The sequence below is a fragment of the Myiozetetes cayanensis genome, unplaced genomic scaffold (assembly GCF_022539395.1).
Source record: "Myiozetetes cayanensis isolate MyiCay16 unplaced genomic scaffold, myiCay2020 scf2-11, whole genome shotgun sequence".
Taxonomy (NCBI): domain Eukaryota; kingdom Metazoa; phylum Chordata; class Aves; order Passeriformes; family Tyrannidae; genus Myiozetetes; species Myiozetetes cayanensis.
This window is the reverse complement of record NW_026087411.1, coordinates 95,282,581-95,297,910: the sequence shown is the minus strand read 5'-3', so window position 1 is coordinate 95,297,910 and position 15,330 is coordinate 95,282,581. Positions and strand designations below refer to the sequence as shown.

The window sequence follows — 15,330 nt, the reverse complement described above, 5'->3', positions numbered from 1 at the left end:
TGAAAAAGGTGCTGTATCACTGAGGCTTTTAGTAATTTCAGCTTCATAATGCTTTGGAGAAATGAGTGCTGAAGAATTAGCATTGTATCAAACAACACACCATCCAATTGTATTGGACTACTCTGTATTGACTACACAGTTAGTGGTTTGGCTTGAAATTGATTAATGCTTTTCTTAAATATTTTCTAAATTAATCTCAACAGGTTAGTTGTAAGCCTGTTTCCTTAGACTCTTTGAAACAACTGCACCTTTTACTTCATGTGCTCATATTTCTTCTTATGGTCAGGGAACAGATAAAGGCACTAATCACAAAGACATCTTTATTTTCCCTCCTAACTTGGCGTCTCTCTAGTTTCCTGTTTGCTAGCTTCCTTTTTGTTGTTGTTGTTTTTAACCTTGGAATAGGTTCCATTATTGTACACAGATATTTCTTTCCTTTCAGAACCCACTAATATTAAAGCAGTTTATAGAACTAATGACTTTTTTTTTGGATTAACAATCATCAATTTAATGAGTAACATCAGTGTTCAAGATTGTATTATGTTGAATTCTAATATGGCTCTAGGTTTAGAGTTACGGGGTATGGAATACATCCATTTGTATTCAAAATCTTTCTATATATGTTTAAGTTTCTTTACACTGAATATTCTGAGTTGGAATGGACCCACAAGGATCGTCAAGTCCAACCCTTAACCCTGCACAGGACCATCCCTAAGAGTCACACCATGTACCTGAGAGCACTGTCTAAATGCTGTCTAAATGCTTCTTGGACTCTGTCAGGCTTGGTGCTATGACCACTTCTCTGAGGAGCCTCTTCCAGTGCCCAACCACCCTCTGGATGATGAACCTTTTTCTCATATTTAACCTGAGCCTCTCCTGACACAATTTCAGGCCATTCCCTCAGGTCCTGTCACTGGTCACCACAGAGAGAGATCAGTGCCTGCCCCTCCTCTTCCCCTCACAAGGAAGTTGTAACTGCAATGAGGTCTCCCCTCAGTCTCCTCCAGGCTGAACAGACCAAGTGACCTCTGCCACTCCTCTCAAGCTTCCCCTAAAGACCCTTCACCATCTTTGTTGTCCTCCTTTGGACGCACTCTAAGAGCTTAATATCTTTCTTATATTGCAGCGAGTTATGTACACCTCCCCTTTATTTTTCTCCATCTTTGTTGATAGTTTTTGCAACTTCATTAAGATTCTGCTAAATGGATTTGACCCCTTAGCTCCATGTTTTCTAGCTTTATCACATATTCTGCATTCAGCTCAATCTTCAGATAAAAGAGTGTCTCTGCTACATCACTAATATCTCTTCTGTTCTTGTACCTCAGCTTTCTGTGGCTTCCACTTCCTCCAGTGTTTGCTACTCTCCTTCCCCTTCCATTTTTCATTTGCTGATTTCTTCATTCATGACTATCTCCTCATCAACAAAAAACGTTCTGACAGACTCCTGTGCTGATTCATCCCAATTTTTTTTAATTACTATTTTCACATTCAGAAATAAATCCGTGATCTCCACAAAATGAGTTCTCTGTTCCTTCAGTTCCTTCACCTTTCCATTTAAACAGCTCTTCATTTAATGGTACTGTGAGAGGTCAGTTACCTAAAGGCCTTTTACCCAATGGTAATATTCTGTTTACTCAGATGTGGAGAACAGTAAGTCCAATGAGTGGAGCAAGGAGTCACTCCTGTGAGGTAGCTAAGTTATTTTTAGTGTAACAGTCTGAATGTTTGAAACAATGTTTTTTGACTACAAAAGCATAAGGAAGATAAATGTCAAGAAAGAAAGGTTTCAGCCAAAGGACAGTGTTGGCAAACAAACAAACAAAGGATGTGTACTAGTACTGAATTACTTTACACTAGTCATTAAGGAAGCTGTCTTAGCAACAGGGAGAGTACAGCTCTGAAGTGACCTTCCAAGGTGACTAATGGGAGTAAAAAGAGGAGTGGCCAAAAAGGTGGTTTATTGTCTACCAACATACCAGTCTCTGACATAGGGCTCAGGGAATGTGCTTTATCTTGTTATGTGCTGCCAGTCTTACCTTGCATTACCAGACTGTTCGCCAGGGTCTGTCCCCTCAGACTGGTCCATCCATAGTGTATCTTTCAGGAGGATACTGATACAGATATAATGGTTCCACTCATCCTCATCTCATATCTTCTGTGTACTTTATAGCTTTCACAGATGCAGAAGATTCTCATTGTTTTCTCTACCCCCCTCCCCCCCCCATTCCAAGTATCCGTGATTTCGATGATTTTAATATGACTGTCCTTAGTAAGCGGGAAGTTAGCATGTGCCAGAGACTGTCCCCAGTAGTCAATATAAATGAAGGTACTCTGATTTGGAGACATCAAGTTAATATGGAAAAGGGAACATAACATAACACGGAAAGGGCCAATACTGCTCCATTCAATGATGTAAATGTAACTGTTACTCCAAGTTTCTGCTGACCTCTTTATAATCACAGATTAGAAATTGCATTCCGTCCTCCTGTGGACGGATTAATTTTCATCTTCTGTTTTCTTTGGTAATATTTGTGATCCCTGAATGCTGTTGCTGAGCTATGTCTGTAATTGCATTTACATGTATGTTTGAAGTGTCTCTCTGAGAAGGCTTCCGTTATCAGCCCTCTCTTTTTCTGTTAAGATTTCCCAGATAGCTGTCCTTTGTCCCATTTAATTTGCTAGACAACATTTGCTGCAGAGAAGTATTTCTGTTTCTTCCTTACTTTGGTACTCTTCTGTTAATTAATTATGAATTCAAACTAAAAATGACCAAAGAGAATCTGAAACTTCCTGTTGCTGGCCATTGCAGAGCTCGTGTGTTGTTCAACTTGAATTTCTTTAGAAGTTCTCACTTTTGCTATAGGAGCAGTGAGCCCTATAGATATTCTCTGAATACCATTTTAAAGATGTAGCCTTTTCTTTGTCTCCGCTTGTGTCTATGCTTTTGTCCTATTATGATTCAATTGTTGCAACATCCTTCTCTGTGACCTTTACAAATTCAATATTCCTTTACTCTCATCTAGATTCAGTTCTTGCTTCAAAGTTAATTTCCTGCCCTATCATTTTGTCCGTCCTTCACATTCCTCCACTGGCTCTCAAGTATGTCTTTGAGCTCAAACAGAACATAAAGCATTCCCTGACAGATCCAGCTTTCATTTCAGTCTTCTTAGCATTACAGATATAACTTAGTTCACCTACCTACTTCAAAGTTAAACTTAAGCTGTTTCTCCACCTGCATTTAGGCATGATCGAGGCCTAATGCTACTTCAGAAGCTATCTCTGTCATTAGTAGTTACCCCGATGCCTTCAGAATTTACTACATGCCATTTTCTTTGCCCACCTCTTGCCTTTCCCATTTTATTGCATAGTATGCTGGATCCAGCAGAAAATGTATCTCTCTGGTGCCTGCAGTCCCTACCCTACCTGAAATATAGCTCAATAAACCTCAAGGCTTGTTGAGCTCACACAGATCCAAAAGCACTCCCTGACAGATCCACCCTTCATCTGAAGGTTTACTGAAGCCAACATAAAGGAGGAAGGGCAGGGTAATCACTGAAAGAACTGGACCAGTTCAGACCTCTAGTAACAGTGAGTGCAGAAGCTGAATAACTGTTGCTGTCTGGATTCTGTGCTCAGATTCTAGTTCCACCCTTAAAGCTGGCTTTGACTATAATGCAATAACTTGTATGCCTCTCAATGGGCAGTAAGAAAATTGTTGCTCTTTTCTCCTTTTCTCCTTCACTTCTCCTGGAAGGATCCAGTGTTATCTTTTAGTTTTCAAATCTAGCTATATCAGTTGAGGAACACAGCAAATGCAGACAGATCTGTAAGATAATTACTCTTGCCATTTACTGCCTCATTTCATTCCTGGTGTTGCTTGTCCACCAATGAATCTTTCTCTTCAGATACTTTTTTTATTTAGTTCTCGTCCTTGCCTTAATCATAACAGTAACCCCAGCCACTCCATCAGTCTTAGGCTAAACTGATTTGTTTTTACACAAAGGGGAAGCCATTCTAGTTTCTCAGGGAACTGCTAGAGCTTTTTATTATATATTTGAATTCCTACTCTCAGCCCAGTTGTATCATCACAACACATACTTGCCCTCCTTACTAGACCAGCAGTTAAATAAGTCCCTTCATTATAACTACTTGTTAAAGCTCAGCAAACATGATGTTCAGACGGCACCTCACGTGTTTCAGTATGTGCTCATTGCCTCCGTCACTGGGCATCACTGGTATTTGAGGCCTGATAATAGTCGTCCTTTTCAATGTGCTAATTTAGGGCAAACATCTTTCAGGCATTTTAGTATAACCAATATATGTATAAACACACAGTATTTGTGTTTATAGCTACTCATAGTCGTATCTTAACAGATGGTGTTGTCCAGACCATTTTCTAAGGGTGACCATTAAAATTTCCTATAAAGTCTTCATTTTTGCTGGCACCAACTATCATTTTTTACTCAGAGATTTGCAGAGGGCCCAGTAATTACCTAGTTCTTCGGCTTACTTTCCTGAACTCTGATTATAAACTCAATACTAATCCGTTCCAAATAAAAGCCCAGTGTCCCATAATGGGTAAAAAACTAAGACTTGTCTGTTCACTGCTAGTTACATCTCTCATCCTCAACCTATGAGCAGTACCTGATCCTTTCAATGCCTCTGAGCAGTGTACTAGTATACTAACCCTTTCTGATACTTGATATGTTTGTTTTCAAAAGCACAGTTGTTTGCATCTGCCTAATCCGTTAGTTGCTTTCCATCATTTGGTCTGTTTGTTGGTTTTCTCTTTCTTCTGCACAAACAGGGTCCATGAGGTTGCTTAGTTTTCTAGGTCTCCATTTAAACAATGAGAATTCTATTACAGCTTTTCTCTAAGTTGACACTTTTTGGAGGAGCTTTTATGCCAGCACTATACAACTTCTGTCATCTCTGATGCTGGAGACTCATCTGACTTGTAACATTTTGTGGCAGTTCCAGTCACTTCTCTCTACTTTAAAAAGCACAAAGAAAGTAGAAGTCAGAATGTGAAATGTGTTGCTCATTCAGATTGATTTTTAAGTAGCAGTTACTATACCCATGCATTATAAAGGTTGCACAAAAATCTTGAGTAAGATAGAGACACTATTCGGTATATCTACACAGACACATTTTCATAGGATATGTTGTATTCTGATAAAAAAAAATGTTATTACCTTTCAACTTCAAAAGAAACCAGACCCACAGTCCATTTACCCAAGGAGGTATTTAGCAGAATGTGCATAATACATGGACAGTCAGCAACAGGAACACCTTGTCAGTGATCAGTACCCCTGATCAGATGGCTCATGGGTGGTGACAACCACCAGAGTCTCAGGGCTCTTTTTTGCAAGCTTCTTAATATGATTTATATGGATGAACCCAAAATCAGCAGTAATATTTTATGTTAGTTCACTTATAGTTGCTATCGTAGTCTGTCCTGGTTTTGTCTGGGGTAGAGTTAATTTTCCTCTTAGTAGCTGGTACAGTTTTGAGTTTTGGATTTAAGATGAGAATAATGTTGGTAATATACTGATGTTTTAGGTGTTGCAGAGTAGGGATTATCCTCAGTCAAGGACTTTTCAGCCTCTCATGGTGCTCTATCAGCAAGTGGGCTGGGGGTGCACAAGAAGTTGGGAGGGGACACAACTGGACACATGGCTGACCCCAACTAGCTGTCGTGGTTTTGTCCTGGCTCAATTTACTTTTATATTCCCACATACAATTATTATCAGTTGAGAGAAGGTTTATGCAGACAAAAAGAGACTGAATTAAAAAAAAGTATGAGTATTTATTATTAATAAACTAAAACTAAAGAATTATATCTACAATAATTCTACTTAAGTAAAAGGTATTATGTATTTACAGAAGATGCTTCTCCCCTTCACTTCCCTTTATATCAGTCCAAGGAGGAGAAGCAGTCCTTTTCTGTTCTCAGAATTCCAGCTCTCTCTCTCTCTCTAGTAACTCTGCAGCACTTTCGTCGCAGTTGGAACTTCTTTATCTCTCTCTTATTCTGTGTTGGCCTCCAGGGCTGGGCCTACCCCCCTCCTGGGTTAAAACCGAAGGCTGGGGGTTACTCAGGTCCTGAAGGGTCTCCTTCCATAGGCTTGCAAGGGGACACTTGCTTACTATGGATCTTCTTCCACAGGGTTACAGGGAATAATGGTTTAAGAGTTCACCCCTGTTTTCCTATGGAGGTCCCTCCCCATGGGAGAACAGTTCTTGATTGACTTCTCGGCATGGGTCTAGTCTGGATCCCTTACTCGGATCCCAATATCCCACCATGTATGCCTCTCAATGGGCAGTAAGAAAATTGTTGCTCTTTTCTCCTTTTCTCCTTCACTTCTCCTGGAAGGATCCAGTGTTATCTTTTAGTTTTCAAATCTAGCTATATCAGTTGAGGAACACAGCAAATGCAGACAGATCTGTAAGATAATTACTCTTGCCATTTACTGCCTCATTTCATTCCTGGTGTTGCTTGTCCACCAATGAATCTTTCTCTTCAGATACTTTTTTTATTTAGTTCTCGTCCTTGCCTTAATCATAACAGTAACCCCAGCCACTCCATCAGTCTTAGGCTAAACTGATTTGTTTTTACACAAAGGGGAAGCCATTCTAGTTTCTCAGGGAACTGCTAGAGCTTTTTATTATATATTTGAATTCCTACTCTCAGCCCAGTTGTATCATCACAACACATACTTGCCCTCCTTACTAGACCAGCAGTTAAATAAGTCCCTTCATTATAACTACTTGTTAAAGCTCAGCAAACATGATGTTCAGACGGCACCTCACGTGTTTCAGTATGTGCTCATTGCCTCCGTCACTGGGCATCACTGGTATTTGAGGCCTGATAATAGTCGTCCTTTTCAATGTGCTAATTTAGGGAAACATCTTTCCAGGCATTTTAGTATAACCAATATATGTATAAACACACAGTATTTGTGTTTATAGCTACTCATAGTCGTATCTTAACAGATGGTGTTGTCCAGACCATTTTCTAAGGGTGACCATTAAAAGTTCCTATAAAGTCTTCATTTTTGCTGGCACCAACTATCGTTTTTTACTCAGAGATTTGCAGTGGGCCCAGTAATTACCTAGTTCTTCGGCTTACTTTCCTGAACTCTGATTATAAACTCAATACTAATCCATTCCAAATAAAAGCCCAGTGTTCCAAAATGGGTAAAAAACTAAGACTTGTCTGTTCACTGCTAGTTACATCTCTCATCCTCAACCTATGAGCAGTACCTGATCCTTTCAATGCCTCTGAGCAGTGTACTAGTATACTATCCCTTTCTGATACTTGATATGTTTGTTTTCAAAAGCACAGTTGTTTGCATCTGCCTAATCCGTTAGTTGCTTTCCATCATTTGGTCTGTTTGTTGGTTTTCTCTTTCTTCTGCACAAACAGGGTCCATGAGGTTGCTTAGTTTTCTAGGTCTCCATTTAAACAATGAGAATTCTATTACAGCTTTTCTGTAAGTTGACACTTTTTGGAGGAGCTTTTATGCCAGCACTATACAACTTCTGTCATCTCTGATGCTGGAGACTCATCTGACTTGTAACATTTTGTGGCAGTTCCAGTCACTTCTCTCTACTTTAAAAAGCACAAAGAAAGTAGAAGTCAGAATGTGAAATGTGTTGCTCATTCAGATTGATTTTTAAGTAGCAGTTACTATACCCATGCATTATAAAGGTTGCACAAAAATCTTGAGTAAGATAGAGACACTATTCAGTATATCTACACAGACACATTTTCATAGGATATGTTGTGTTCCGATAAAAAAAAGTGTTATAACCTTTCAACTTCAAAAGAAACCAGACCCACAGTCCATTTACCCAAGGAGGTATTTAGCAGAACGTGCATAATACATGGACAGTCAGCAACAGGAACACCTTGTCAGTGATCAGTACCCCTGATCAGATGGCTCGTGGGTGGTGACAACCACCAGAGTCGCAGGGCTCTTTTTTGCAAGCTTCTTAATATGATTTATGTGGATGAACCCAAAATCAGCAGTAATATTTTGTTAGTTCACTTATAGTTGCTATCCTAGTCTGTCCTGGTTTTGTCTGGGATAGAGTTAATTTTCCTCTTAGTAGCTGGTACAGTTTTGAGTTTTGGATTTAACATGAGAATAATGTTGGTGATATACTGATGTTTTAGGTGTTGCAGAGTAGGGATTATCCTCAGTCAAGGACTTTTCAGCCTCTCATGGTGCTAGGGGGCTAGGGGTGCACAAGAAGTTGGGAGGGGACACAACTGGACACATGGCTGACCCCAACTAGCCAAAGGGATATTCCACACCATATGATGTCATGCTCAGTATATAAGCTTGGGGGAGAGCTGCCTGGGGGTTCACTGCTGGGAACAGGCTGAGCATCATTTGGTTGATGGTGAGCAATTGCTGTTTGTTTGCATCACTTGTTTTTCTTGGGTTCTATTTCTCTCTTTTTGTTATATTCCTTTTCATTACATTTTTTATTAAATTATTATTTTATTTCAATTAAACTGTTCAATTTAACTGTTCTTATCTCAACCCATGAGTCCATGAGTTTTAGCCTTCCAGTTCTCTGCTGCATCCCACATTTGGAGGGGGGGCAGGGAATGAGCTGTGTGGTGCTTCGTTGCCAGCTGGCATTAAACTATGACATAGGTGCACACATGAACCACAAAATCATGCTAGTTCTCAAATTACTCACAATTAGCAAATTTTGCAAAGTGGATGCTTAGCAATCCCACCACTAACCTCAAGTACATGAAATTTATTTCAGTTTTACGGCTGTGTCCATGGCCAAAAGCAGCATATCTTCTGCAAGCTGTTCAGCGTCAAGCATTTGGTGGCTAGGGAATATATGCATCTATGCTAGTAAAATTAAATTTGGGACCCACAGCTGGACTCCACTATTCTGTGTTCCAACTCAGATTTGGGTTTTGAAAGTATAAGAAGATAAAGCCAAAGTTATGTAAAATGTCTGTTCTTCTCTGAAAACCAGTTTTCGAAACAGCCTGTAGCTTTACTAGTATTTTATAGGTTCACATTAGAATGTGAAAGTAGTGGTTACTGTATCTCCTGGTAAATTAAAGAGTGTGAAGGCATGGGCCCAAGCACTATAACTCATTTACCTATGTGATTGTGTTGTTAGAAAACTCCTTGGCATTATTCTCACCTTGCACTTTTCCAAATAGTTCCTAGATGTGGTTTAGTTGTTACTCCAGGATAGAAACCAGTAGGCAGTTTGAATGTGGCTCTCCTCTCTGGATGGTGAGTGCTGTGCTAGAATGTGTGTGGTCAGTCTGTGCCAGTTGACCTTACAGTCAAAGACTCTGGCACTCTTGAACTGATTCATAGAAATGTAGACAGTGTATCTGTAACTTTTTTAAAAATGCTTTTGTTCTGTGGCAAATGTGCCATTAATTAAAGATAGTTTTGTTGCTCTTGTTCACCCTGGGACTGGTACTGCAGCACACTCAAGAGGCTGTGAATTCACTCTAATTTATACCCCACCAAGTCTTTTATCCATAGCAGTAGTCCTTAGCAAAAACTTGAAATCATTACATTATGTAAAGATGAATAAAAATAAAAGAATATTGTAGTCAGAGCAGTTTGTTGTCAAGCATATGCCCTACCCATGTATACTAAAGCATATATATGTGCTAGCTGCTGCACTAATTGATCTTCAACCAAAATTTCTATATTTCTGTTTTGACCACTGTGTTTTTGAAAGTGTGGTGTGTGTATTCAAATACCAATAATTACAGATTTTCCACAGTATAGCTTGTTTTTATTGCAGTGTGCATACTCATAAATCTCTTTGATTTCAGTATCATATGCTGTATGTAGCACTGTAGCACCATCTTGTGTGAGCTGCAAATGTGTTTTCTGTATATGCATTGAGCAATCTTCACGTTGAATAAAACAATTTTATTTAAAACCCTTTTATGTACACCTGACGTTGGGAAATGATAACATGAAATAGCTTCCCCTTATAATCAATGATAGATTTTGTAACAGTGCATTCATTTAAGGTACCTATTTGTTTGGATGATCCATATAAATAATGAGGCATGGGATGCTGCAATCTGGAGGTAATAAATATGCATTCAATCTGCTTTGTGCTACAAAACTACAAAATTTAAGCACAGAAATTAGAATCTTTGTGAGAAATAAAATAAAATGAAACTATAGTACAGGAGAAAACTGCTAGGGAAAATTAAGTAGAAATGGTTATGAAATAGCTGACAGGTATAAAGCTGTAAAACACTTTTAAATGACAGCAGGTAGCAAATGGGGCAAGGACACAGAACTGAATGTTCATATTCAGCTGCAGTGCTTTGATGTTTCTGTATGTTTTGAAAGATACACATGTACAGGCACAAAAAGTGAGAAGAGAAACATATAAAATAATCTTGTTCATATGACAGAGCAAACAATAGTTGGAGGAACAGTTGTGGTGTGTTGAATGCACTCCTACACTTTAATATCTCACACATGCTACTTTTTTTCCATCTTTTTATGCTTCAATTTGTGTCTAGTTTCCCTTCACTTTTCTTCCTACTTTTACTGAGCTAATTTCAGAATACTCAGGAGTTTGTGTAAAAGGAATTATAGTCTTAATGCAAGTTCAGCCATGAAGGAGGTAACTGTTAGTTGCTGCCATTGCTAAGTCCAGCATATTATGGTGGTCTTGACACGTAATGAAAAGAATGTAATGAAAAGAAGCTCTCACATCACTTCTAGCACTTTCGGTCTCTTCTTCTGCTCAGTCAAATTTCTAGTTTTTCCAAGTTTATTAATGTATTTTGGGCAGTTATAAATACATAGTTTGAACATTTTAACATTTAGGTGATGGAAACACATATGTTTAAGAACTCAAAGTATTGGAATTTGTTACCTTCATCATAACATATAAATGCACTTTTACCCATGTGAACTGCCTGAATGTGGCAGAGGGGTGAAACACACCCCCTCTTCCATTTTATATGAACTGAATAATAACTGTTTTCATGCCTTAACACCTGAAGAGTCCTGAGCCACAGTATTTTCTGACTATTCTTTAATTATTACTAGGAATAAAAAGTCAGTCTTTTACTTCTGTGGGTTTGGCTATGATTTCCTCAATCAAAATATCTAGGTTCAAACCACACATTGCATAGGAGCACATTGTATCATCCCAACTGCATCAAGTGTTTGATTTCTTGGAGGAATATCATGTAATTGCTGAATACGCAGGCTGTCAGGCTTTCAAGTGTGAAAGTAAAAGAGCTATTTAGAAAAGCTGTAACGCCTTTTTTGGTAGGAGTAACTGGTGAAGATATGGACCTCATAAACATTTGCACATCAAAAGAAATAGTGTTGTGTGATTTTAGATCATGAATATAGATATCAGGAGAGGTTGTGTGATCAAGAAGGACAGCATTTGACTTATCTGCAACCAACTCTCTCCCAGTACATAGCCAAATAATTTTTTATTAGTCCTTGATGATTGCTACAAATGCAGATCATGAAAGAACTGACCTGTAGAATGAACGTATATATTGACAGATGCTGGGGGCAGGGGTGAAACTGTGCTGGTTATGCATACCTTTGTAGTCCAGTTTTCTTCTCTGTCCTCTTTTGGATGCTGTTTGTGTTTGTGAACCTTGGGGAGAAGAATTTTTACCTTTTCTTTTGAAATTATAAAAGCAATAAGAAGAAAAGATCTGTGGGTATCAGTTGTTGAAGACAGACTGCAAAAAAAATGTATCAATGCTTCTCTCACTGTTCTTTCTAGCTCTGTGCTTGCCATGTGTAGACTAATAAGAGCTTGGATTTCCCCTTTTGCAACAGTTTTGACAGCAAGCAGGTGCAGCTAATGCTAAAAGCCTTTCATCTTTCATGCTTGAGCATTTGTGCAGCCATCATATCCATATGAGCAGTACATCCTGAAATCTCTCCACCTGACTGTGTAAACATCATTATTTCCTCTTAACTAGTCTTCCATTGCACCTTCAGTTTTTCACTTCTAGATGCATTCATGCAAGAGATTTAACTGTGTTCTAAACCAACGTTAAACAAATGCAACTGCCTCGTATAGTTCAGACAGTTAAAGGAATTGAGAGAGAACAGAATTATTAGTAAATTGAAGATACTCACTTAGATTAAAAGTTCAATAGTAATAAACACTGAGATATTGGCTAAGAATTTTCAACAGGAATTGAGGCTGGGTAATAATATCCAAGATTTTGATGATTTTAAAACTAGATCAGAAGACTCAGGACATGATTCCAACACCAGCTAAGGACTGAAGGAGACATGTAAAAGACTGGTGTAAACAGAATAAATGCCATTTGTATATGCAGTCTAAAATACCACTGTGCAAACTAAGTCACTTCCATACATCAAACTGTAATCAGTTATTTCCACTGTCACATTTTGTGTGTCCTGTTTAACATGCAAGATACACCAAAATCCCAGGCACTGCAAACCCTATGGAAAGAGAAGAGAAAGTGGTGCAGATGTTTTGTATTTTGCCATCCTATATCTTGAGGTTTGAGTCAAAAATCAAATTCTCTGTTTTCCTATGAAGAAACTGTCACAACACATACCGAAACTAAAATCTGAACAGGAGTTCCATTAGCAATCCTTCAGCAAGCACTCACGCTTTCTTCAACACACTTTTCTTCCTCCTCTGTATGAGGCATACAGAAAAAATGACTGATCTTTATGTTGTATAGAGTACTACTTTATTAAATAGATTGTCCCAATAGGTTGGAATTCAAATTTCACTTACTTAAGAATATAGTGAAAATGGAAGGGTTTTTTCATTAGTGGTTTATATGCTCAGATTATTTTGGTGTCTATGTCACTGCTTTCTACTCTTGTATACTGTATATAAGAACTTAGTGTATGTGCAGACACGTAATTTCCTGTAGTAATTTTCTTCTTATTTAATTTCTTTCATTTCAGATAACTCTTGTAGTGATCCAGTAGAAGTGACAGCACTTTATTCATTTGAAGGACAACAGCCAGGTGATTTGACATTCAAAGCTGGAGACAAAATCACAGTCACAACTAAAACAAATTCCCAGTTTGATTGGTGGGAAGGAAGAATAGGAGGACAAACTGGCATCTTTCCAGCCAATTATGTTGCCATAAGTAACAACTAAATTTGTACAGCAAAAAAAGTTGAGGCAGTAATATATTCACACTGAAAAATATATTTTAACTTTTCAGATTTTATTAAAATGAGATTCTCAATCTATTCTAACAAAAAAAATGAAATGTATTGAATGATCATAACTTTCCCATAAACTTATTTCTTAAAAAAACAGTAAGTGATAATCAATTGGTGACAGTTTTATTTTTGAGCAAGTTGCCATATAAAAAGTAATTCAATTTGTGTCCAGTTTCAGTTCTGTCTTGCTCTATGGATTTATTTTTTACATGAAAGAAAAAACTGTAAACAATTTAGAACTAGACATACTGGAAAAAAAATGCTGATTTTTATTAAAATATAATTTATGGTCTCTTTCTTTAATAAATATGCTCAAATTTACTTCAAACCTTCTCTGAGTTGGAGTTCCTTACTTTTACTAAATACTGATTTTTTTTACAGGTATGGCAGATGAAATTGCCTTTATACTTGTTTTTAAAAATCAGTGTAGATATTACAGTTTTTCTTAATAACTACTTTAGGTCTGGTCTCTAATGTTTATCGTTGTTAGGCGTACAAAGACCTTTTTTTAAACAACTCTAACAGTTAAGCAGTTCAGTTTCTCTGATAGTTTGTCTTATATTGCCCTCATCTTTGAAGAATTTAAGCACTTCTGAAAGGTTTTTTTTTAATATAATGCATGAATAATCCCTCAGAATATATGTAGGCTTATCCTTGATTCCTGTAGGAACTTGTTCCACAGATAGATGGAAGACAGGATAGAGAAATTTCTACGTGGTACATAAGTAAGCTTGAATTCTTCCTGCTTCTTCCCATTTAAGACTTTTATAATGTTTAATCTTTAAGGAAAGAACAACATTGAGTAAATTGCAGAGTAAATAGAGCAAATTTATAAGGTAAAGTATAAGTAAGTAAGGGAAGGTATTTCTGTAGGATATATGTAATAGTAATGTATAGCACTGTCATTCCCAGATTGCAGCTTAATTTTGAGTATATTTGTAAGTCAGCTTCATTTTACAGACACAACTTTAAAGTTGATGTGACAAATCAGAGCAGAGGTGAGAATGAGACTTGGAGCTTCTGAGAACGAGTTTAGTTTCCATCTCAATGCTGAATATGCTGAATTTGCTTCTTATATGGAGTTAATGACAAAATTATAATTATGCTCCTTCAGTTTCAGCTTTTCCCCACTTGAAAATGTATTTTGTTAAATCCTTGTTTCTTCTAGCAGTGCTATGAGTATCAGAAAATTAGTATGTGTGATCTTTCCAGCAACCAAGTTACGGTTGATCTGCTGTTATGATCCACCAATCTATCAGATAATCTTTAGCCTCAAGTTATCTCATCTGAATTGCAAGGCTAAGCCTGGTGTAGATGAAGACTTAGCATGATTAGGAAATCATTCTATTCTACTCATTGGCAAAAAATTCTGGATTTCTTTCAGACTGGGCCACACATGTTTGATAAACAATCTTAAAATGAGACACTAGAGATTGAAATATGGTCAAATGTGTTTACTACCTTTCAATGAAAATCCTTCATAGACTTTTCCTCATAGACCAGACAGATGTGTGTGATCTGTCTTCACACAGATACAACCACCAAACAAATCCATGCTACTTGCAGATATTTTTTTAGAAAATATTTTCCAACCAGTGGGAATGTGTTATATAACCTTTATGTAGCTGCAGTGGAAGTGTTAATATATACCTTTAGAAGGACTGTTGTAGCATCTGCCAGTTTGAAGTGAGAAAGCAGGTTCTGTGCTTACCTATCTTTGACAGACTGAATCTATTGCTTCTTAATCCAGAAAACACTAAATAATCCACTCTCAAGACTCAGTGAACAGGATTCATAATGTTCAGAAGCTGGATATGTCACATATTCACAAAGAATGACTCCTGCATTTATGATACCGTGTTGCTGCTCTTTAGCTATGCAGTGTAAGCCAAAGCATCCACTATCAGAATTGTGCTGTAATACTTCATTAGTCATTTCCAGAATGCTGATTGCTTTTTGAGCCAGTACTTGCCTTTGTGTAGAGTTGTTAAAGCTTCTTAACTCATCTCAAGTGTCTTCTTCCATGAACTGTCAGAATTTATGAACTTGCACAGAAAAATCTTTTTATTGTTTATGTAAATTCAGTTTCTTGGATTG

The 15,330-nt window shown here is 37.6% G+C and overlaps 1 protein-coding gene across 2 annotated transcripts in view; it reads left to right on the top strand.

Moving 5' to 3' along the window:
• Nucleotides 1-13,280, top strand: part of SH3YL1 (SH3 and SYLF domain containing 1) — a 52,549-nt gene extending 39,269 nt beyond the window's left edge. For both annotated transcript variants that reach the window (XM_050315371.1, XM_050315368.1), the window contains exon 10: nt 12,966-13,280. In XM_050315371.1, coding sequence (XP_050171328.1) covers nt 12,966-13,165 — 200 coding nt within the window. In that variant the 3' untranslated portion in view covers nt 13,166-13,280. The remainder of the gene's footprint in view (nt 1-12,965) is intronic.
• The last annotated feature ends 2,050 nt before the right edge of the window (nt 13,281-15,330 follow it).